The 22,654-nt window shown below is 35.9% G+C and overlaps 1 protein-coding gene across 6 annotated transcripts in view; it reads left to right on the top strand.

Moving 5' to 3' along the window:
• Nucleotides 1-19,184, top strand: part of LOC127646169 (calcium-dependent secretion activator 1-like) — a 154,676-nt gene extending 135,492 nt beyond the window's left edge. For all 6 annotated transcript variants that reach the window (XM_052129649.1, XM_052129648.1, XM_052129647.1 and 3 more), the window contains 11 exons: nucleotides 1,607-1,763; nucleotides 3,962-4,103; nucleotides 5,212-5,373; nucleotides 7,212-7,367; nucleotides 7,542-7,689; nucleotides 8,862-8,936; nucleotides 9,066-9,149; nucleotides 9,810-9,842; nucleotides 10,218-10,325; nucleotides 17,568-17,672; nucleotides 17,871-19,184. In XM_052129649.1, the coding sequence (XP_051985609.1) occupies nucleotides 1,607-1,763; nucleotides 3,962-4,103; nucleotides 5,212-5,373; nucleotides 7,212-7,367; nucleotides 7,542-7,689; nucleotides 8,862-8,936; nucleotides 9,066-9,149; nucleotides 9,810-9,842; nucleotides 10,218-10,325; nucleotides 17,568-17,672; nucleotides 17,871-18,047 (1,347 nt within the window). In that variant the 3' untranslated portion in view covers nucleotides 18,048-19,184. The remainder of the gene's footprint in view (nucleotides 1-1,606; nucleotides 1,764-3,961; nucleotides 4,104-5,211; nucleotides 5,374-7,211; nucleotides 7,368-7,541; nucleotides 7,690-8,861; nucleotides 8,937-9,065; nucleotides 9,150-9,809; nucleotides 9,843-10,217; nucleotides 10,326-17,567; nucleotides 17,673-17,870) is intronic.
• The last annotated feature ends 3,470 nt before the right edge of the window (nucleotides 19,185-22,654 follow it).

Below are 22,654 nucleotides of genomic sequence, written 5' to 3'. Positions count from 1 at the left end.
CCAAGACTACAAGCAAGCCTGATTGATCTAAGAAACTCCAGATCAATATCCCAATACAGGCCCCAAATTTATTATCACTTTAAGAGATAAAAGCACAGTATCTAATAAATATTTTGTCATTCTGTATACATCAAGCTCTCTTTGCCGAAAGCTTGCTTGCAGTCTGAATCAGGGACTGCAATGTTGCATGTTTGCGAGACACATTCCCATCCCAAAGTTAGGGATGCTGTGATGTGAAAGGTTGAACTACATCTTCCATATGGAGGGCAAAAGCATGCAGGGATTTCTACTTCACTTGCATGAGAACTGCACCTCCTCTGGCATCTTGAATCCACTGGCAAATGACCTGATAGTTGGAAGATTGTTCTAAAATTGAGTGATCTCTGGTCACATGTACAGACATTTGCAACACAAGATTTAAGGTGTATTCTCATAAGACAATTTTGGAACTGAATGTCTGGCTCTCTTATTAAAGGAGTTTTAGTTTCCCTTACCTGGATTAAGATTATTATTTTTAGAGGGTCTCAGAATTCTTGAGATATACAACCTTATACGTGAAATAGTTTTCACAATAATTAGACTTTGTTTTAGAATATGTATTGTAGAGTTGTCTGTGTTGCAAATTTATAAATCGTTTAAAGTATGTTTTAAAGTCCATGATGTTAAACGTATCGGCTTTAATCTTGTAAACTGGTTACTTGAATGCCTTGTAAATGTAATGAACATAACAACCACATAGAATGTTGATTTACTATCTACAGTATATCTATACCTTTATATATATATATATATATATATATATATATATATATATATATATATATATATATATATATATATATACACACATATACAGTATTGTGCAAAGTCTTAGACACATAAGATGTTTCACAAAAACATGGTTATTTATATTTGCTACATTTGTGTGTCAATAGGAAATATAAATGTTATACTCCCAAACATTCTTTTTGCAAATAGAGTAGAATAGAAGAACAGGGAGCCCTGCAATAGATGGCATGGCAATCACAGAGCCCCCAACTGAACATCAGGTCAGTCTGGGATTACACTTAGAGACAGAAGTAATTGAGACAGCCTAAATAAATAATTGTGGCAAATTCTCCAAGAAGCTTGGAACATCCTATCTACCAACAACCAAGAAAAACTGTGTCCAGGTGTAAGTAGAGTAGGAGGATTGGTGCTGTTTTGAAGGCAAATGTGTTCACTCCAAATATTGATTTAGCTCTTTTTCTGTTTACTGGACTCCTGTTTACTGGACTGGACGTTTTTTTTTTTTATTAATCCTCACTTTGAAAGTTTTTCACAAGTGCCTAAAACGTTTGCACAGTACTATATATATATATATATATATATATATATATATATATATATATATATATATTTACCAGCTCCATTTGCTTAACATTTCAGATAAAGAGCCGTTTGTTAGAAATACACTTTCCAAGTACAATATATGAAATCTGTATTTCACGTGGCAGACACTAAACCAGTTTACTGAATTTTTCTTGCCTGAGCTTGCCTTATACAGTCTTGATTTCTATCTCTCTCTGACTTTTTCCATTCTTTCTTCCTTTACTGGACAATCAAGGCCTTCGCATGGTGGTCAGACCTGATGACGGAACATGCTGAGAACTTCCTGTCCTTGTATGGTGTGGATATGGATGCTGCCCTTGAGATACAGTCTCCTGAAAGCTGGGACAGTTTCCCACTCTTTCAGCTTCTTAATGATTTCCTCCGTGCCGACTGTAAGCACATCTTGCAACATCTTGAGCTCTGAAAATAAATATTGTTGCCAGCAGTGTTGGGGTGTAACTAACTAAAAGTAGCAGCATTTGCTCAGTTGTTTTAAAAACACAGTAGCTTTTTCAGTAACGTCGTACATTAGCTGTAGAGATTTATCACGACAAATAGCTACTTCTCTGTTTTCATGCCACACACTCTTGTAAACTGTCCTCATTCTCTTATATAGTGTTGAAAAGTCTGATTCATTTTAGAGAATCTTTTGTTTGGACAGCTCTTTATTTTATTTTAGCAGTAAATTAACTGCTTTAAAAAATTCTTCACAGCATTTTAGGTCTTCTTGTTTTGGAAAATATTTAGTTATATGCTGCAATTATTTGTTATTTTTTTCAAGTTTTGAAGTTGTATTTAGTGTTAATATATAGTATCTGTTTAATGCTCTCACATTAATATGATTATTCATGAGATTGCTCATTCAATCATAGGGTTGCCACTTTGGCCCTGAAAATTCCTGGACACCTGATCAATGACTGAAAAATCTATTGCTGGTTCACACTGAATATTTAAATGTTTTAAAATATATAAATATGTATGGATAAAGTATTCAGTTATGTATTAGGTTTAAAAAAAAATTACATAAGATAATGTAATAAAAATTACATATTTTTAAGATTTACAGTACGCATTTCAAGATTTACACATTTCAATTTTGTGACAAATTTTCATCAAATTTAATTGAGTAATCTTTAAGAAAATTAAGCAAAAACAAATCTTAGATATTTTAAGTTTTACTAGTGTATTTAGTTGGGGATCACAAAATTAAATTTGATGCGATCAGGAGGGCCGTCTTCAGGGAGAGGGCCTTGAACTTGGACCACTGAGAGATCCCAGGAGGGTTCAGTCACTGGGCGCCTTTCAGGAACCTGATAATCAAGTCGTGCTTACCTAGGGACTTGCCATCTACTGCGTCGTGGTGGGCTGCGATAGCAGATACATACACCTTCAATGTGGATGGGGACAGCCTCCCCTCCAGCCTCTCCTGCAGGAATGAAAGCACTGACCGAACTGTGCACCTGTGCGGGTCTTCTACTCGGAAAGAACACCAATTCGCGAACAAGCGCCACTTTAGGGCATAAAGTTGCATGGTGGAGGGAGCTCTGGCTTGGTTGACCACGTCTACGACTGCAGGTGGTAGATCCACTAGATCTTCCGCATCCCATCCAGGGGCCAGACGTGGAGGTTCAAGAGGTCTGGGCGCGGGTGCCAGAGGGTGCCCCGTCCCTGAGAAAGAAGGTCCTTCCTCAGGGGAATTTTCCAGGGAGGTGCTGTCCCGAGAAACAGGTCCGGGTGGGCCAGTAAGGAGCCAATAGGATGACCTGTTCCTCGTCCTCCCTGATCTTGCACAGCACCAGTGCAAGAATGCTCACTGGGGGAAATGCGCAGCCCCCGGGGCCAGCTGTGTGCCAGCGCGTCTGTCCCGAGAGGAGCTCCTGTCAGGGAGTACCAAAGCTCTATCTGTGCCATGCCGAATCGGTCCCAGATCAGCTGGACCACCTGGGGGTGGAGCCTCCACTCTCCGCTGGGTGAAACCTGCCACGGCAGTGCGTCCACCGTCGTGTTGCGGTTGCCAGGAATGTGAGTGGCAGGCAGTGACCTGAGTCGAAGACTGTTGTTAAACGTCTGTGCATGTGTAAGCTCCAGATTGCATAGCCCACAGAGTGGTGCCAAAAGCAAGTTATAAAGCGAGTTGTTTTTTTAGTTGTAAATGATGTGATAATAACCCTACGCCCTTTCCCTAACCGTTAGTGGAGTAAATATTACATTTTAGTGGGGAAATGCAAACTCCAATTCATGCTCATCATTGTTTATGTGAACTTTATTACTTACTGGTTTCCATGGACCATCTGATCGGAGATGGCACTAGTCAGTAATTCGGCAGAATTTTGTTGCTGTCGTGGTACAGGAACATTCGGTAACAACATATCGACTTCCTGTGTGATCATGTAGCTAAATAATTTGTTTTTAAATAGCTTGACTCTATTTGAACTGCTTTAATTTATGAGTGGCTTGTAGCTCAGCAAGCTACAGTTTCTAAGTAGCTTCCCCAACACTGGTTAACACACTGCACTTATAATGTTTTTATAATATAAAAGCTTAGAATGTAAACATTTAATTTTTGATGTATATGTCTCTATTTTTGCAGATCATCTTTGTAACGGAAAGTTTCACAAACATCTGCAGGACTTGTACGCCCCTCTTGTGGTGCGATATGTGGATCTCATGGAGTCCTCCATCGCTCAGTCCATTAACAGGGGTTTTGAGCGGGAGTCATGGGAACCTGTAAAGTAAGACACCACTTTCTCAGCGAAGTGGGCCGGTGACTTTTTTTTCTGATGCTTTTTGGCCTTTCTGGACAAACCAACAAAAAAAGAAAAATACAAAGAATATAAAATAATTCAAATATGTGTAACAGGCATATATCCCCATCCCAAGGGTATGGTGGTCTCCACAAAACAATGCAGTTATTCAATAAGTTTATTTTATCCAGTTAGAATTCTTAGGTGAAGAACAAAACCATGTCATTTTTATTAATAACTAATGCTAGTTTAAAGAAAAGTCTCTTTAACTATTCCTGATATAAGATGGCTGCCAAACATCAGAGGAGTCCACAATCTATCAGGATAGACTTAAGACAGTTTCTTGCAGGTTTTCATCTTTGTGTGTGTGTGTGTGTGTGTGTGTGTGTGTGTGTGTGTGTGTGTGTGTGTGTGTGTGTGTGTGTGTGTGTGTGTGTGTGTGTGTGTGTGTGTTTGTTTGTTTGTACTAACCCTCATATTGTGCACTTTAAACAAAATGCTTTTTATGACCTAATCAATTGTTCTGTCATGCTTGATTTTAGTTTGCATGATTTCATGCCAGTCCCCAATTGAACAGATAACATTATTTAGATGAAGTGTTATCTTTAGAAAAGATACAGACTATACAAATGTTACATACTTACAGAATATTCTTCTGTCTATTCAACTGATGCCCCTTGAGAAATATGGCTTGAATATCAGTATAGATTCTCTCATTTCTTATTTGTCTGTTGTATATGTGTGAAACCTCATCACTGTTCCTAAATATTCGAGCTGCTATTTGTTACTGCTGTGAAAAATCCTGCTTTTACTGGCATTTTTAATATATATGTATATTGTATATGTGCTGTTGTCGATGTTATTGACCATGAGTTTCTTTCTACTCAGTTCTTCTGTTTAAATGTGCTTTAGAGTCCCTCTCTACATTTATTGAACTGTTTTTGTTTGTCTGCTGTTTGTGTCTGAAGATGGTCTTCTCCATTTCTCAGTTTCTCTTTTTTTTGTACTGTATGTCTTACATTTCTTATTTGCAGCATTCCACACTGCCACTGTTATGGATTTTTTTTCCCTTCTTTTTTTTTGTCTGTTTCTGCAGGAGTTTAACAAGTAATCTGCCCAATGTGAATCTACCAAATGTGAACCTCCAAATTCCCAAAGTACCAAATCTTCCCGTGCCAGTAGCAGGACTATCTGTTAACCTTCCACAAATGCCTAGCTTTTCCACTCCGTCCTGGATGGCTGCTATTTATGACTCTGAGTGTGTATTCAATGCATTTACCTGAGATCTGATGCCTTTAAAAGTCTTCTTGGCATGAAAATATTTTCTGGCAGTTAAGTATTATTGTATTGGGAAATAATGGTCCAAATTGTCAACTTTTATCAGACATAATAATATAGACATAATGGCATACAGACATAAATGATGTGAGGAATGACTATATCAGGCTTTCCATCTTATGGCAAACATTAGGATAACTATAGGGTGAGAAGAAATGCCTCTAAAATCATTCTCATGTCAAGTAGCCTGCAAAGGATTCCAGACAGGCTCGTGTGATTTGTATATTTGAAATGAGAACTGAAAAGCTCTTCATTTTCCTCAATGTGCATGCCATTGAGGTTGGACTGAGGTGGTGAGATCTGAATTGCAACCCAAACCTACAGTCGAGCAATACAATCAAGTTATAATCCCATTTGATGATTTCTTTGCATTCAAATCAGAACTTAGACCATTTTCTTCCTGTTCTTTAAGGATCTGTTAAGTTTTGTCCCAATTGTTTGTCTTTCAATATGCTGTCAATACAAATTTCCTTAGAATTTTCATTCTCTAATTCACCTACTGTATATCCTAATCAAGGCCATTTTAGTCAATATTTATTTACAGTTTTACTTGCTTTGGCATCTACCTTCTAAAGGTTCTTGCGTTAATTATGCTGAGACATTAGGGTTTGTTGAACTGGCATAGTCATCATACAAAACTTCCAAAATCTAAGACTGACGTATGGTCCAAGAAACAAGGGAATCGTTGGGGGTTAGTTTTGTGTGGAAGGTACCAGTGGGTGTGCATTGTGGAACTCCCTGTGTGGTCGTAGCTCTGTCATTGAGTTGGTAGCTGATGCTCTGAAGTAGATGTTACTTCAGTGTTGCTGCCATCAAGACTAGCCCCCATAGAGTTCAAACATCAGAGTTGGCTTCTTTTTCAACAAATATGCATGATCACATTTGCATTGAGTAGATAATCACCAAATCTGAGCCATTTAAATAATGCAATTTGAAGACCTTTTAGATAGACCTACATTAGTTTGCAACACAGTTCACACTCAACTTATCTTGAACTTACCAATGCCACAAAGAAGAAGTTATCTGTCACTCTAATGTTTTAACTCTTCCCTGTAACTTATGGCACTTCCCCTCCCATTCCAACTATTTCTGCTCAGGATGGCAGTGTCCACAGAGTCAACTGCATGGTGTGTTTTGGTCTCGGGAGCTCTGTTAGCCTCTGTGGGCATATATCCAGAAAATCATATTGCATGTTTAGAACCTCTTTAATGTTAAATGTTAATAAGACCACAAGCCTGATCATAAAGAACCCATGAAATAAGTTTGGAGTGGTCTTTACAGACATTAATATGCTAGTGTATTCCTAAAAAATATATTTTTTTAAATTGCAGATATACAGATTTAAAATTTACAATCTTTCTATAACTGAAAATTGGGCCAAAATTATAAACGACTCATCATGTCCAGAGGGCATATACACATTTATGTTCAATCAAACGTTCTCTAGAATGAAAATCAGAAGTTAATACTCTCCTTCCCTGCCTTCTCTCACCAGGCCATTCCCAACCAATAACCATGACAATGTACAAGGTTATTAATGTTTTGGAAATGCACCTGTCTGATTTTTTTACCATTCACTAATTGTGCGATCTCATTCCCTTTAAATTGAACAAACCAGTTTGAGGGTCAAACTTTGGGTCCACCTGTTGGTGTATGGTTAAAATAATGGCAATATGGAAAATAACTACTTAAATAAAGTCTTCCTCTTATTAACTGTTTGACCTTGAAACTTGACCTCTATCTTACTGTGCCTGGCAGCAATGGCTCGGGGACATCAGAAGATCTGTTCTGGAAGCTGGATGCCCTCCAGACCTTCATCAGAGACCTAAACTGGCCTGAAGAAGAGTTTGCCAAGCACTTGGACAACCGGATGAAACTCATGTCGAGTGATATGATCGAGACAAGTGTCAAACGGTACGTGCCTGATTGTGTTTGTTTTACCTTGCAAGAACCTCCATGTTTATCTGTACTAAACAGGCTCAAAATGCTTTATGGTACACATTGAAGATTTGAAACATCTTCTTAGACCTAAAAAAGTAAAATTCCATGTAAGAAATGACTCATCTTCTTCACACACTTTGCTTACAGCACCAAGGGAGCATTTGAATCCAAGCTGGCCAAAAGCAGCCGTTCCACAGACTTCCGCATCCCACTGTCCTTATGCACAATGTTCAATGTGATGGTGGATGCCAAGGACCAGTCTGCTAAACTGTGTGCGATGGAGATGGGCCAGGAGGTAATTATAAAAAAACTTTGTAAGATTGTTGTGAAGTCCCAGTACAGATTTGTCTATGCACACTTATAGTAGGAGTCCTAGAAACCAAGTACATAATCCATCTTATCCTTTATGTCAGCAGTGGATTGTTTGTTTGTTTGTCGTAATTGATTTTTGGGGATTTTATTATCATTATACAATTTTAATCCCTGACATTGTATACAGATTTTGGACACCTCCACACTAATCTGTTTTTGTTTGTACATTTACTTCAGTCTCAGCCAGCAACAATTTGGGCAAAAATGCCACTGAAGTGACAAAAATGCCACAGAAATAAAATCTGTCCTGTTAAAATTCAATTTTTTTCATATTTAAAGGTACTATAAGTAAGATTGACAACAAATGTTTGAAATGGGTGCTGCATTCCAAATTCTAAATATTGGAGAGTTGTCTGAATGTTGACATGCAAATTAGCCAACTCAGCATCTGTTTGCCTGCAAACTTGTTTCAAATCTAGCAACCCGGCGGTGTTGAAATACTATTGGTGAGTGGGCAGTGGGCAGGATCACACAGGACAAAACATAAACAGAAATTCCGGCTTGGAATGGAAACTTCAAAGTAGAATATACTGCTTCAGAAAATACATATTATGGTCATTTTATGATTTAATACAGTAAAAATATGACATAAAGCCCTTAAAAATCCAAGCCTAATATGTTTTATCAAAAAATATGGGTTGATGCTGATTTAAATGTATGGGTAAAAGCCCTAATTAATTAAGAATTAATTTTAATAAAAGCATTAAAGTTTTTTTTAAGTATTTTACAAAAAATGCCCCTAAAAATCAGATACCAGGGGCAAAAATGCTGGGCTCAGCATTTCGTAACAGCATGCAAACATTCAAATGTAAAAATTCAGGATTGACCATACTCATGCTGTAAAGAAGTGTTAACTTGCAGCAAGTAATATAATAAAACTTTGAATGTATTGCTAGTTTTATGTACCTTGGCAATCAGTCTGAAATCTGGCTAATTCGGAAACTCCAGTCCAGTCATGCCATTTTATTTCTGCCCAGACTAACTTGAGGTTTAAACAGTTACTGAACAAATTCAAGCTAATGGTATATACATGGTACATTCTTGTGCAGGAAGTGTTCAAATTGTGCATTGTTTAAATCTGTTTCCACCTTTTAGAAACAATACCATTCTCAAATTGATGAACTTATTGAAGAGAGCGTAAAAGACATGATTTCCAGTTTGGTGGCAAAGGTATGTTTTCAGAAAATGGTTGTTATTTTTAATGATACTTTTTAGTTAAGTGATTAATATATTTTTTTTTATGAAATTGTATGTTTGTGTTGTTGTTAAATCAGTTTTGTTTTCATCTCACCTGTATAGTTTGTTGTGATTCTGGAGAGTGTACTTGCCAAGATCTCCAGGTATGATGAAGGAACTCTGTTCTCGTCCTTCCTCTCCTTTACGGTAAGAACAAGCTCTTTTAAATGTATTTATTGTTTTTAAATGTAATTTAAGTGCACTAAGTAATGTTTTGTTAGTTTGACTGGCTCTTGTTTGTCTTCCTAAACAACAAATGTGACATTGAACAGAGAGTTTACACTGACAATTATCTGCCTGGAAGCAGTATTGCAAAAAAGCAAAAGTTTATGATTATGAATAGCATTGTTGAAATGCCCTGTTCTTAGGCATATTTGTCACCCATGAGTAATTTATTATGTAACTGAAACTGTCCGTCATCTGTGCATGTTATTTCAAAGAAAAAAAAATGTGTGTTCTTAATCTTTCATCAAAATATAATAAATTGCTCTGCCTCTTTTCAGCTGCCGTCACCGATCCCTCTTATTTTTCACTTATTTTATCCCTCCCGTCATTTAGAGACCACTAAATTCTCACTCTACATTTTTTCTTATTGATTATCCTGTTTCATTTGGTAATATTTTACGAAAGTAAAATGTGTTGTGAATGCCATTTTTGTTTTTACTTAAAACATACCAAAGTACTATTCATTCAAGTCCAAAACTTGTTTGAGTGGAAAATATTACTGTGTAAATTTAAGGCAATGTGGGTTGCCCTTTTTAATTTTGGGTAAGGAAGCATATAAGTCAAACCTGTTATTGTTTTCAGGTGAAAGCAGCATCAAAGTATGTGGATGTTCCCGTAAGTAGACTCTTAGAAATCCAATATTTTTTCCCCTATTTTTTTTTTTTTTTAAGGTACAGTTCACCTAAAAATTTAAATCCTGTCATCATGTACTCACCTTCATGTTGTTCCAAACCCGTATGATGTTCATTCATCTATGGAACAAAAAAGGCAATGTTAGACAGAATGTTAGCCTCAGTCACCATTCACTTTAATTGTATGGAGAGAAAAAAAGGTACAACAAAAGTTAAAGGTGGCTGAGGCTTACAAACTGCCTAACATCTGCTTTTGTAACAAAAGTGACAGAAATGTACATTTTGGGTGAACTTTCCCTTTATTCAAAAGCCTTTTGTGCAAAATTAACTCGCTCTTTCTCTGATCCCCCTTCAACAGAAACCAGGGATGGACGTTGCCGATGGCTATGTGACCTTCGTCCGTCACTCTCAGGACATTCTGAGAGATAAGGTCAATGAGGAGGTGTATATAGAAAGGTTATTTGATGTAAGTAAGATGCCGAAGCCTACCTACATAACAAAGGAGGGCCCATCCAAAATGTGGCAAAACAATGGGGCATTCGAGGGATAAGTCACATTTTGAGTGCTAAGCCTTCTAGACCTTACATCCAGACACATAAGGCCAATCATGACCTGAAGCTTTCAGTCAGCTCCCTAATGTCTCATTGCTGTGACTTCCTGTTCCAGCTCTCTGTGCTCTGGTGTTTCATTGGCCACGATGCATTGGACCTTTGTGCTCTGGCGTTGTGTTAGCTAATGTTCATTGGACTTTTTTGCTCACAGCGGTTTCTTGTTTAAGAGGCAAAGTGTCACCACTACCACCAAGTGGATTATTTATAAGACAGTGCTCTTAAAAGAATGAGTGAGGGAATTTTACTTTAAAGGAATAGGTCACCCAAAATGTTTTATTCTCTTATCATTTACTCACCCTCATGCCATCCAAGATGTGTCTGCTGAACACAAAATAAGATTTTTAGAAAAATATCTCAGCTCTGTAGTTCCATACAATGCAAGTGAATAGTGGTCAGAATATTGAATGTCCAAAAAGCACATAGAGATAGCATAAAAGTAATCCACATGACTTAATTGGTTAAATCCATATCTTCAGAAGGGATGTGATAGGTGTGGGTGAGAAACAGATCAATATTTAAGTCCTTTTTTTTTAACCACTTTCACTTTCTTCTTTTGTTTTTGGCAACTTGTATTCTTTGTGCATATTGCCACCTACTGGGCAATTTATAGAAATTACTTAAAATAAAATTTTAAATCGATTTGTTTCTCACCCACACATTTCATATACCTTCTGAATATACAGATTTAAACACTGGAGTCATATGGATTCATTTTATGCTATCTTTATGTGCTTTTTGGACCTTCAAATTGCTCTACACTGTTAACTTGAATTGTATGGACCTACAGAGCTGAGATATTTTTCTAAAAATCTATGTTTGTGTTCAGCAAAAGAAAGAAAGCCATACTCATCTGGAATCGCATGAGGGTGAACAAATGGTGACATCATTTCACTTTTGGTTGAACTATCACTTTAAACCTGAAATTAGATATTCAGTTTTTTTAAATAAAACTAAATCTGTAGTTTACACTGCAAAAATACATTTCTTAATCAGTATTCTTTTTCTTTTTTCCCAGTTAAAATATCTTCAAACAAGATACATTTGGTATGCAAAAGAACATAATATACTTTGACTTGTTATAAGAGACTTATCTTAAATTAAGATCATTCTTGTTAGCCCTTTGGCATTAGAAAGACTTTGGGTTAGAAAGACTTAATTCAAGACATATTCTCTGAAAACAAGTATATTTATCATACAAAATGGATGATCTAGAAATTTTACTGGAAATCAAGATAAAACTACTTTCTAATAAAACCTTTAAAATGAGTTTTGCACTGTAAACACAGGAGCCAGAATGGAAATAACAGGACCGATTTGAAATAATAACTAATAAAAAGCTTAAGAGAGCACTGTTCGATTTAGAAAAATAATCCTTTGTGATTTTGTGAACATGTGTCTTCGTTACACAGTGGCATACGTGTGTTTTTAATATTTTTTTTTAAATGTAATAGATGTGTGGACCAGTGGTTGTGTTTTGGATACAAATGGATGTGTGTGTGTGTGTGTGTGTGTGTGTGTGTGTGTGTGTGTGTGAGGGTTTGTCAAAGATGTTTTTTAATAAAATTTTTGTTGTCTTTTATATTACATTTTTATTAGTGTGTATTGTATGTGCGTATTTGAGTATTTGGATCTGTGTCATACCACACTGTAGTGAGCCGTACATTTTGGTCTATAATTGCAATAAGAGTGTATGTCTGTGTGAGTGTCTGAGTCTTAGGAATTTGTATTAAGGAACCCTTTTGTAGAATCACTGGCTTGTGATTTGTACATTTGTGACACACATCTTATGCATGCCTGTTGAATCTCTGTTTGTTTTTTTTATCATTTAATGCAGTGCTTTTTATTGTGCATCATGTTTTTTTTATTATTTCTTTGTAAAAAAAAATATATATATATATATATTTATAACTTCTAACCTCATAAGACCCACATTGAATCTGGCAGGATTTCTCCTGTTTTTGCGCTGTAGTTGCAGTCTGGCCGTTTCGCTGATCAAACACTGTCTTTGCAAGAATTCAGTCCAAACCAATCACTATCAGTGAGAGGCACAGCACTTGAAGACACTTGGAAGCACGAAATCAAAAGCAATTTTTAAAACAGGAAAATCTACAAAGACTGCTGCCATAAAGAAAATGTGTTAATGGCAAATTAACAAATAGCAGAGAGCAACATGAACCAGTGTTGCCTCTGGAACATGTCGCTTAGCTTTGACTAAATTCTTGCTTGGTCAGTTCCATCATACAGACTGAGACTATGATAGTTTGTAAGATTCATCATGGTCTTGTGAGGTCAGTTGTCAAAAGACATATTCAGCGAAGCGTCAAAAACTATTGCTACAACTTATTGATGTTATGTACTAATTTAACTTTGAAACTTAATTGACATCAGTTGCTAAGGCAAGCAACATGATTACTGTTGCTCTTAGGGTTACTGGTTTTTCAAGGAGTGTATTCTCATCCTACACTGTTTGTGCTACAGATATGAATGATACAGTGCCTTTCAGAAGTATTTTTCAAAGTGATTGGACTCATTGATAAAGCCAGCCTGACCTCATAAAAATTATGTGACTGTGGCGACATTTTTGCTAAATTATATTACATGGATCCTTACACATTGACACTCATAGATATGTAGCCGCCCAAGCTGAATATCTTTCTCTGCATCATGTGCTGTCTGAACAGTGAACTGCAATTTCAAGGTGTTTTTTGGATGATGCAACTTGTGTTACAGATTTTGGTTGCATGCAACTACACTTGAATTGTATGTATGTATATTTTCATTTCATACTCCCCAACCATTAAACACTTTGTACTCACGTTATCCTAACCCAACCTCCTAAGACAGCATTCCAACTCATTCTGCATTCCTTTTAGGACAAAGTGGAACTTATCTCTAAATGTCCTGCTGTTTGATCACATTCTGTCTAGTGGCATGAGTTTTAATCAAATAATCTACCTGTGTACATCTTCTAGCATGACCCACCTCTTGAAAATTCGACCTCATGCACACACACACACACACACACACACACACAGCTCTCTGCCCAGTACACTCAACTGCACTCTGCATGCACTGCACGCTCTGACCAGTCAACTCTTTGAAGTGGACAAGTGAAAAAGGAATCACTGATCAAACATCAAATATCCTTAATAAAATTAAAGCAATCTGATTTTAAGTCATTTAATTCAGATCCTCACAAATCAGATTTACTGTGAATAAATCCAGGAATACTTTAAACATTGATTGGAAATGCCACTGTGTCTTCAATCAAACTGTATACACCATGTCCAGTGACTCTAACCTCTTGAACTCAAAGTAGCCCACTTCAAAACTCCCAGATCTATCTATTCACTTCATAGGATGCAGCACTCCTCTTTCTAGATGGTAGTTTGTGCATCATCCATTGAACCACAAATGTGCTGTTCTCTTTGAACTACAAGTAAGATTTTATCCGTGCATTTGGAGAATTCTGAACATGCATGATCCTCAGATTTAGAGAACATTTTCATATTATATGATGTAGAAATGGTTTAAGATAACAGTACAATACACCTTTGCCTGCAAATGCCTTATACTCAGTTTTAAAAAAATTTAATCAGTTTGTATTTCTTGAATTCTGATTATGATTGCACAACTTTGGATTTTTGCCTTTTGAGGACTATAGAGTTTGCTTTAGGGCAGTGATTCCCAACCGGGGGTACGTAAGCAGGTTCTGGGAAATGCAAAAATAATCAGATTTTGTTATGTTGAACCTATAAACCAAATGTATGTCTTAATATAAAAACAATAGGGATTAGGGATCTTAAAATCTAAAGATTAATTAATTAATTAATTAATTAATTAATGCGAAAGTTAGCACCAACCTGCAGCATCCTGCGTGTTGAGAGTAAAAGTTTGGTTTGACTCGTTTCATGTAATGTGTGTCCAAAGACGAGATCCACGCAAATTTGTAATTGAAATAATGTCTCTTTTAATTCCCTTTCTGTTTTTTACAGTTAGTTGTTGATCATAAACAACAAAAAATGAACATTTAATTCTAATCACACATAGCACGGATGCAGATGCCATTAAACTCACACAAAACACTTCTGTCAGACGCTTCTCCGCTGAACTACCGCCATTCTTAAATGTACAGTAATGTTTTAGCACTTGTTTTTAATATCATTGTAAATACTTCTACATTGAACAAAATATTTGTGTTAATGGAATACATTTCATTTGTACATTTTTAAAAAGCTAACATGTGACCAAATTATTGTTAACAATTTGTAAAATTAATATTTCATAATCGGGGTTGGGGAGTAATGGATTACATGTAACAGGATTACATATTTAAAATACAACATAGTATCTGTATTCCACTACATTTACAATTTAAATAACTGGTAATTAGAATACAGTTACATTCAAAAAGTATTTTGATTACTGAAGAGATTACTTATCATTTTATTCTCATTTGTTTCATTTAATATTTAGTCCTTTCGGATGCAAAACATTTATATATATAAATGATGCGATCCAAAGTGCATTTCAACAGCGGTGAAACACTTTCTTATTATGTGTTACATTCTTACGAGCAGACAGAGAAGTAAGTTTGAAGTTTGGATCAGAAGAAATAGAAATAAACCTTGTGTAAATTGTCAGCTTTATGCTAAGCTAAAATGCTATTTCTAGCCATTTCACATGCACGTTACCAGACACAATCATATTTTTTTATCAAGAAAATTCACGTTATCACAATTTCTTTTTTCTAGTAAGACCTTTGATATTAGGGCAAAAATCATATTCTTGACAATTATTTTTGTATCGTTTTCCTTTGAAAATATCTACAAACCCTTAAAACAAGATCAGTTTGATTTATCTTGTTTTAGAAACAACACCGCCTAATAAGATATTTAGGTTTTTCAGAGAATGTATTTTTAACGTGTATTTTGCAGAGTTTTTATAGTCAAAACAAGTGAAAAAATCTGCCCCGTGCTGAAGAAGTAAATCAAAGTATTTAGACTACATTACTGCCTTGAGTAATCTAACAGAATACATTACAAATTACCTTTTACATTATTCTTTAATCTGTAGTGGATTACATTTAAAAAGTAACCCTCCCATCCCTGTTCATAATGCACCAAGTTAGGAGATCCCTTGTTTAGTTAACAGCATTAGCATTTCATATGTAAGAAAAATAAACATTATAACTAAAATACACTCATACACTCAAATTAATCAGAATTGAATCCAAATCAGAATCTAATCGAGAGCTTGTGAATCGGAATCAAATGGAAAACATTATTACTTCTCAGCCCTAATAGGGATGTCAATAGATCAAACCCATACTCACTGATCAATAATACAAAATGTTAATGATAACATAAAATGGTGTGCAGTCTTTTAAACACATCTTTGCTTTTGTGTTGATGAAGGGGAACTTGAGCCTTACTGATGTTGCCGTGGGCTTAAGGCAAAAAAATTAAAATGGTTGGGAAACACTGCTTTAGGGCTTAAAGGTATATTTCACCCAAAAATAAGATTCTGTCAACATTTTCGCACCCTGTTGTTGTTCCAAACCCATATAACTTTGATTGGCAGTATGTTACTCTAAGTCAGTATTCACTTTCATTGCATCTTTTTACATTAAAGTGGTGGTGACTGAAACAGTCATTCTGCCTAACATCTCCTTGCAAGTCATATGTGTTTTGAACAACAATATAATTATGAAAATATCTTTATTTTTGGGTGAACTGCTTTTGTACTTTTCCACCATTGGGCCGAACTGATCTCGTTGCGAAACTATGCTGTTTTGTGTTGATCCAGGCCAGTTGGCCTGGTCACGGATTCTTTTCTCACTGTGTTGCTCCAATGTACATAACAAATACCACAGCTGGCAGCGTGTGAAGTAAACATTGGAGCGAGTGCTCTATGGAGGATGATCATATATTCCAGTTTTTAGGACTGCTTTTCCTCCTGGTTTTAACTCTGCTAAAGCACAATAAAGACATTTCCCATGTTACAAAAAGGAAAACAGATAAAAGTGCAAGAGGTTTATCATCATTTGTTGAAGGGTTGTTCGTGTCACCAGATACGAACACACAGAAAGGGCAACTTTCACAGACTAGCTAAAAATAACATTTATTAACAAAATATCGTGTGATTAATATAATTATATATTAAATTAGTTTTAATAAGTTACTAGTGTAATCTACCTCTCTGACACAAAAGGCATGTAGAAAAATTATGCACTACACTAGTTCTTCATAATTATAAAATCATAAAGATACACCAAACATACACTTTTTATTTATTTTGCAAGCTACCTAGAAACAATAGTTACCTTGGAGTTGGCAAATTGACAATCATTAGTCGCCACGTACCAAAGTCATTCCACCAACACAGTTGAGCATGTTTAGCTAAACATACCAAGAAATCTGTGGTGAGAACAGATTGTAATCGTGCCGTGCCGAACCATGCTCAAGTGGAAATGCTACAGGAACGTTTGGCCCAATAGTGGAAAATTGTGCTTTTAAGATTTACTTTATTCCTTTTAAATGATAACATGAATAACTGTTCTCTAGAGCTTTTTTGAACTAATATATTCAGCATGGTTAATGGGAACAGAGGAAAAAGCACTTAATTTCATCTGCTTCAATCTTTTGAATTTTTTAAAAAGCCAAATAATTTTTTGATCTGAGATCAAAAGATTTGAGCTTATCTGGATAACCAAGATTTTTATTGAAGTCATTTGAAACTTGGGTTTTGGCTTAGCTGTATAAATGTAGGGCAGATAGGTGATTATGTTATTAATATTGCTACTTCCTAATGCTGGCTCTTGAAATTTATTTCAATTGTCTGACTAACCTTGGTTCTAAGTGAGGGTGTGAATGTGTAAATGTTGGGATCAGTTGTGTGTACAGTATTGTATGTGTGTATGAATGGAGTGTGTGGGTTTGTGTGCCCACATTTGAGTGTTTTTTGTTTATTCAAATATGTCTGTCCACAGTGTGGCTGTTATGTTTACATGTATGTCTACACACGATGGTCTTGTGCATGCATTTGTTTGTCTGTCTGTGTTTTGCTGGAGAATGCTGTGTTTTTGTGCTTTGCAGCAATGGTATACAGCCACTATGAATCTGCTGGCAACCTGGCTGACTGAACGGATGGACCAACAGCTTCATGTCTATCAACTCAAAATCCTCATCAGGGTGGTTAAGGTATTTCTTTCTCACATAGCAATATTTTAGGGACTTATAAGGAAAACAACTGTTTCCCCGAATAACATACGGCCTTCTAATATAGTTTTCTAGCTTTCAGAGGCAAGCAAGTCCAAGAGTATTTATGGAAAAATATGTGTCTGACATTAAATGCATTTAAGAGAGTATTATACCATCTGCTATCTCTCATTCTTGTAGAAGAAATACCGAGATTTTAGGCTGCAAGGCGTTCTTGACACTACACTGAACAGCAAGTCGTACGACACAGTGCGGAACCGGCTCACCCTAGAAGAAGCCACTGCCTCTGTCAGGGAGGGAGGCATGCAGGGCATCTCGATGAAGGACAGCGATGAGGAAGACGAGGAGGACGACTAGAGCATCGGGCCATCCGGTGCTGCCCACCACCCTGAACCTGACCTGTCTATCGAACCCTACCCTACCCCAACACTTTAAACTTAGCCTGATAAAGTAAGATGCATGTAACGCCTCTGATTCCCAGTTAGCCACTCTAGGATCTTCCCCCATCAGCTCGAATTGTCCACAAACAAAGCTAAAAATATAATAAAAAATCAAATAATTGTACTGAGCAAAAAGAAAGTTGCAAAGAGTTTGATTGGCAATTTAAGCTGTGTCATAATATAATAAAGAACAACAAATTAGCACCAATTTTTGAACTCATTTATTTGAGGAATTTGTTTCTATGTGTTCCTAAGCAATATGGAGTACCATTTGTTTGATAATGTCGAGTGAGATTATTAGGTGTCTCCCTGTCCAATGCGATAACATATATGGCGCTTCTTTGACGTTCTCTTACAAAAATTAATAGTACATTGTTGTGAAGATGAGTGTATGGACCCTCTTCTTTGTCTTGTCTGTTTTTAAAGTGGATGAAAACTGCTTAAAATCTAAAAAGGAACTTCTGTATTTAAGTTTAAAACTGTTTACTGTAAATGTCTTCTGTGTCTGCACATTTTCATAGTACATTTTATTTTCTTTCTTTGTGTCGAGGCTCTGTGACCTTATGTTGCAAAAAAACAACTAGGCATTGTCTCACAGGCATCTTAAAATGAAAATGAATTGGCATTCTAGAAATGCAATATCCTCATACCTCCATTTTGATATCTTGTTGGAGACTTATTTTAATTAGATGTCAGACATGACAAAAATAAATAAATAAATAAAAAAAGCTATATTTTTGGTTCAGTTTCACTTTTACAGAGGATCTCTCTCGCTCTCTTTTTTAAGTTTGTATGTCCAAGTAAAGTCTTTCTTTTTATTTTAGTAGATCTGTTGAGATAGATATGTGCCATTTTTTGGGGTCTCACTATTGTTTTGTACATATGATGCTGTACATTGCATTCTGAGCCATCGCTGCATGCCTGTGGGATCCACTTTCTCCAAAAGCATTTTGTTTTTCTGTGTCAATTAGCTGGTGGATTCATTCTTGCGTTTGCCTTATCAAAGCCAACAGTTGTAATATGCAAGAGCTGTGGCTTCTCAATAAAGATAACATGATGTACTAATATACTGGTGGATCTTGTCCCTTGTTTGTTTTCAGCTGTGGTCCTTGAATCCTGGTGTTTTGCCAAAACTTTACTCTCTGCCAAATTCTTACTGCACACTACCTGATTGGTCTGTATCCCTTAAGCCCATTCCTAAACACAAGGGAGTGAAAAATCTATATCCATTTTGGTAAAGTTCAATTAAAGGTGCACTAAATGTTTAACCAAAGTTTTATACCTAAAGAAACAAAACTGTTATATTCTACTTAATGTCCCTCGTGGTGCTCACTTTTTCTTGATCATAGTCAACAAATATGTCTTGAATAGAGTCTTTATTGGGGTAAATGACAACTTGCATTTGTGCGAAAGTAAAAAGTCAGATATCACTGTCATATCAGCCACCAGTGTTACAGCACAAAACATATTTGCACCTTCAAATATAGGCCTCTCTGTTATAATGAGGCCCAGATGGAATCTGGATTTCATTTTCTTTTTTTGCATTTTCTACTGATTTTGTGGGGAAATTCCATGCAGATTCTGTGCGTGCCTGGCTTTGACTATAAACGCTTAATAAATGAGAGGTCTAGATTGTTAAAAATAAATCTATTTAATGTCTAAGGACTTAACATAGTTAATTTAGTCTAGGGAGGAACATTTGTAGTCAGTGCCTCCGATCATTTAACTGTGATCCCTGTACGCATAGAGACAACAGTGAATTTCTGGCTTGTAAGGCAAAAGGAAACTGGCCATCTGCTGTTTTTCCACTTTGAGTTGTGGGACTGTGGGTAAAGTGCAATGCGAATATTTGACCACATGTTACCGGTGAGCCACTCCATCACACATTTTAAGTAAAAGGTTACTTTACCTCAAGCTACACGTTCTGTATCATTATAGGATATACATGCATATATTATAGGTTTTGGATAAAAGCGTCTGCCAAATGCATAAATGTAAATATTACATTTTATAATACCATGTCTGATAAAATGTTGACCCTACTCCTCACAATCCTATAAGTGACAGGTGGATGTCATCCTTTTCCTTTTCTTCTTCACTGACTGTGGCTCCTTTCAAATCAGATATCACAGAACCCTCAGATCGAGTGGTTAAGTTAGTGGTTGGCACAAGTATCCATCAAATTTACTAAAATATGTTGTTGAATTAGTATTAAAACATTGATCGTCCTGGGAGTATTTAAATGCACTGTAATGTAATTGTCATCACTAGACCTTGACGGTTTAGATTGTTGGGGATGTGAGCATAGGGCGTAGCACCCCTCCAAAATGCCCTTACAGAAAACCTGTGGAAGCAGGACTGGATAGCTGCTTCATATGCCCACAGGCTGACCCCAGAGAAATCATTGCATAGTCTTCTCTCATAGATTTACCTGTTTATATGGTTCAACAGCTAAGATACTTCTCATTATAAGGAAAAAGTAATGTATTCAGAGTTATTTTTGTGTCCTTTACATATTTTTTTTTTTTTTTAACATATTGTAACTTTACAGTGTTTTATTTTGTTAACAGTTTGCTGCAGGACATATATTTCTAGGCTGATATGCGTTACTAAGGAAATATAAATGTTTGTAAACATAATTATTGTTTCCTAATTACCTGTCATTTTACTATAGTAATCTCATTTGTGTCAGATAAGCACAAATATCAAGAAATCATCTTTCAAATGGTGAACAAAAATGCCACGAAAAGACTTGAAGTTTCATGAACTTTGCAGCAAACAAAACATGCAAAAGGCATATATTGATAAACAGATTCATAATTAAGATTTTGCACAAACATTTGGCAAAATATCTTTTTATAATTAAATTAATTGATATTAAGTTAATTGTGTAACTACAGGCTTAAGCTTTTGACCCAATAAAATCCATTAATTATTTTTTAAATATGTTTATTAAATACTTAATACATAATTCATGTATCATTTAAAATAAAAGACTCTTAATTTGGCGCTAAGGTTTAGTTTATTTTGCCTACACTGAAAAAAATATTCCTTGCTTCAGCAAATATTGCTCATTAAATTCAGTAAAGATTTTACTGAAAACGTAATGCTGGCAACTTTCCTTAATTATATGCTATATGTGTGACGCAATATATTGAGATTATGCTGTAGCCTACTTATAATAATATAGAAATTTTAGTTTAGTAAATCCAGAAAAAATTTGTAAGATTCCTTGGGAAACCACGTGACGCAGAATGTGATTGAATTTTAAGCAAGTTTATTTGGAGCTGGTTGTCAATTTGGATGAGGAGAGCTCTGTTGGACAACACAAAGTTTTTGCCAAAAAGTTCAAAGGTAGGTGAAATCAGTAGTTTTTTTTTTTGCTATCAATTTTCTGTGTATTCAAGTTTCTATTCGCTTAAAGAAGTTGTTAACTTACGTTACGTTTGTAAATCTACAGTATATTAAACGTTTTTCTGCATGAGGCAGATGTATTCACATTCGAACAATCACAGAGGAGCCCGCGCATTTTATCACAAGGCAGATACTCTTCACCGCTGCTCAAGGCCTTCACCTACAACTCCTCACTCGAATCGCAGAAACTCCGCAAACAACAGGTAATTCCAGTAAATTAATTTCATTTCTACACCAGTTTAAAATGTTTAACGCAAACTTCAAATTGTACATCTTGAAACCAGCTAACATTTTCTGAGTATCGGTTTATTTTCAGCGTCATCAATTGCATTTACAGTTTTAATGCTAAATGTTCTCTATCCCTAAAACTTCTTTATGAACCATCTAAGCTTTCATGTTATGCTTTTATAATTTCGCCTCAGTTAGTTTGAGATGGCTTGAATAAATTCATCCATATGTGAAGCATGAATTTCGTTCTCTGTAATGAGTTTCACTGTTGTGGTTGCCGCTTGCCTTAAACGACATTGAGTTTGTCAATAACAATAATTAATATTCTGTATTTGGCGCTTACACCATACGTTTCACATGGGAATATACTGTACTTTCTCATTGCCGGACAGTGGGGGAGAAGGGGAAACCAGCATACATTAGCTGAGTGTTGGTTTATGTTCACTTTTCAGCTTAATCTTATGATTTTAGTAGTTCACCCAAAAATGCAATTTCTCTTGCCATTTGGCCTTCTGACCCCTTATGCCTTCTCAAACTCGTATGACTATCTGTCTTCTGTGGAACACAATCCAAAATGTCCACTCAAGTCATATGGATTACATTGATGTTGCCTTTATGGATCTTGAAAGTTTTTAACCTAATTGAGTTCCATTTTATGGACAAACACACTTTATATATCCATCAAAAATCTTTGTTTGTGTTCCCCTGAAGAAAGGCAAATGAGTTTGACATTGCATAAGACTGCATAAATGATGAGAGAATTATAATTTTTTGTTTGCCTCAAGGAGACACCCTGATATCAACATGTGTGAGTTGGTTTGTTAAAGAGTCTCATAAGTACAATATGTAGCAACTGGGGGGGGGTGTAATCAGAGGTTTTCA

The sequence above is a fragment of the Xyrauchen texanus genome, chromosome 7, assembly GCF_025860055.1.
Source record: "Xyrauchen texanus isolate HMW12.3.18 chromosome 7, RBS_HiC_50CHRs, whole genome shotgun sequence".
Taxonomy (NCBI): Eukaryota; Metazoa; Chordata; class Actinopteri; order Cypriniformes; family Catostomidae; genus Xyrauchen; species Xyrauchen texanus.
The sequence above is the reverse complement of the archived record's forward strand: the minus strand, read 5'-3'. Positions and strand labels throughout refer to the sequence as shown.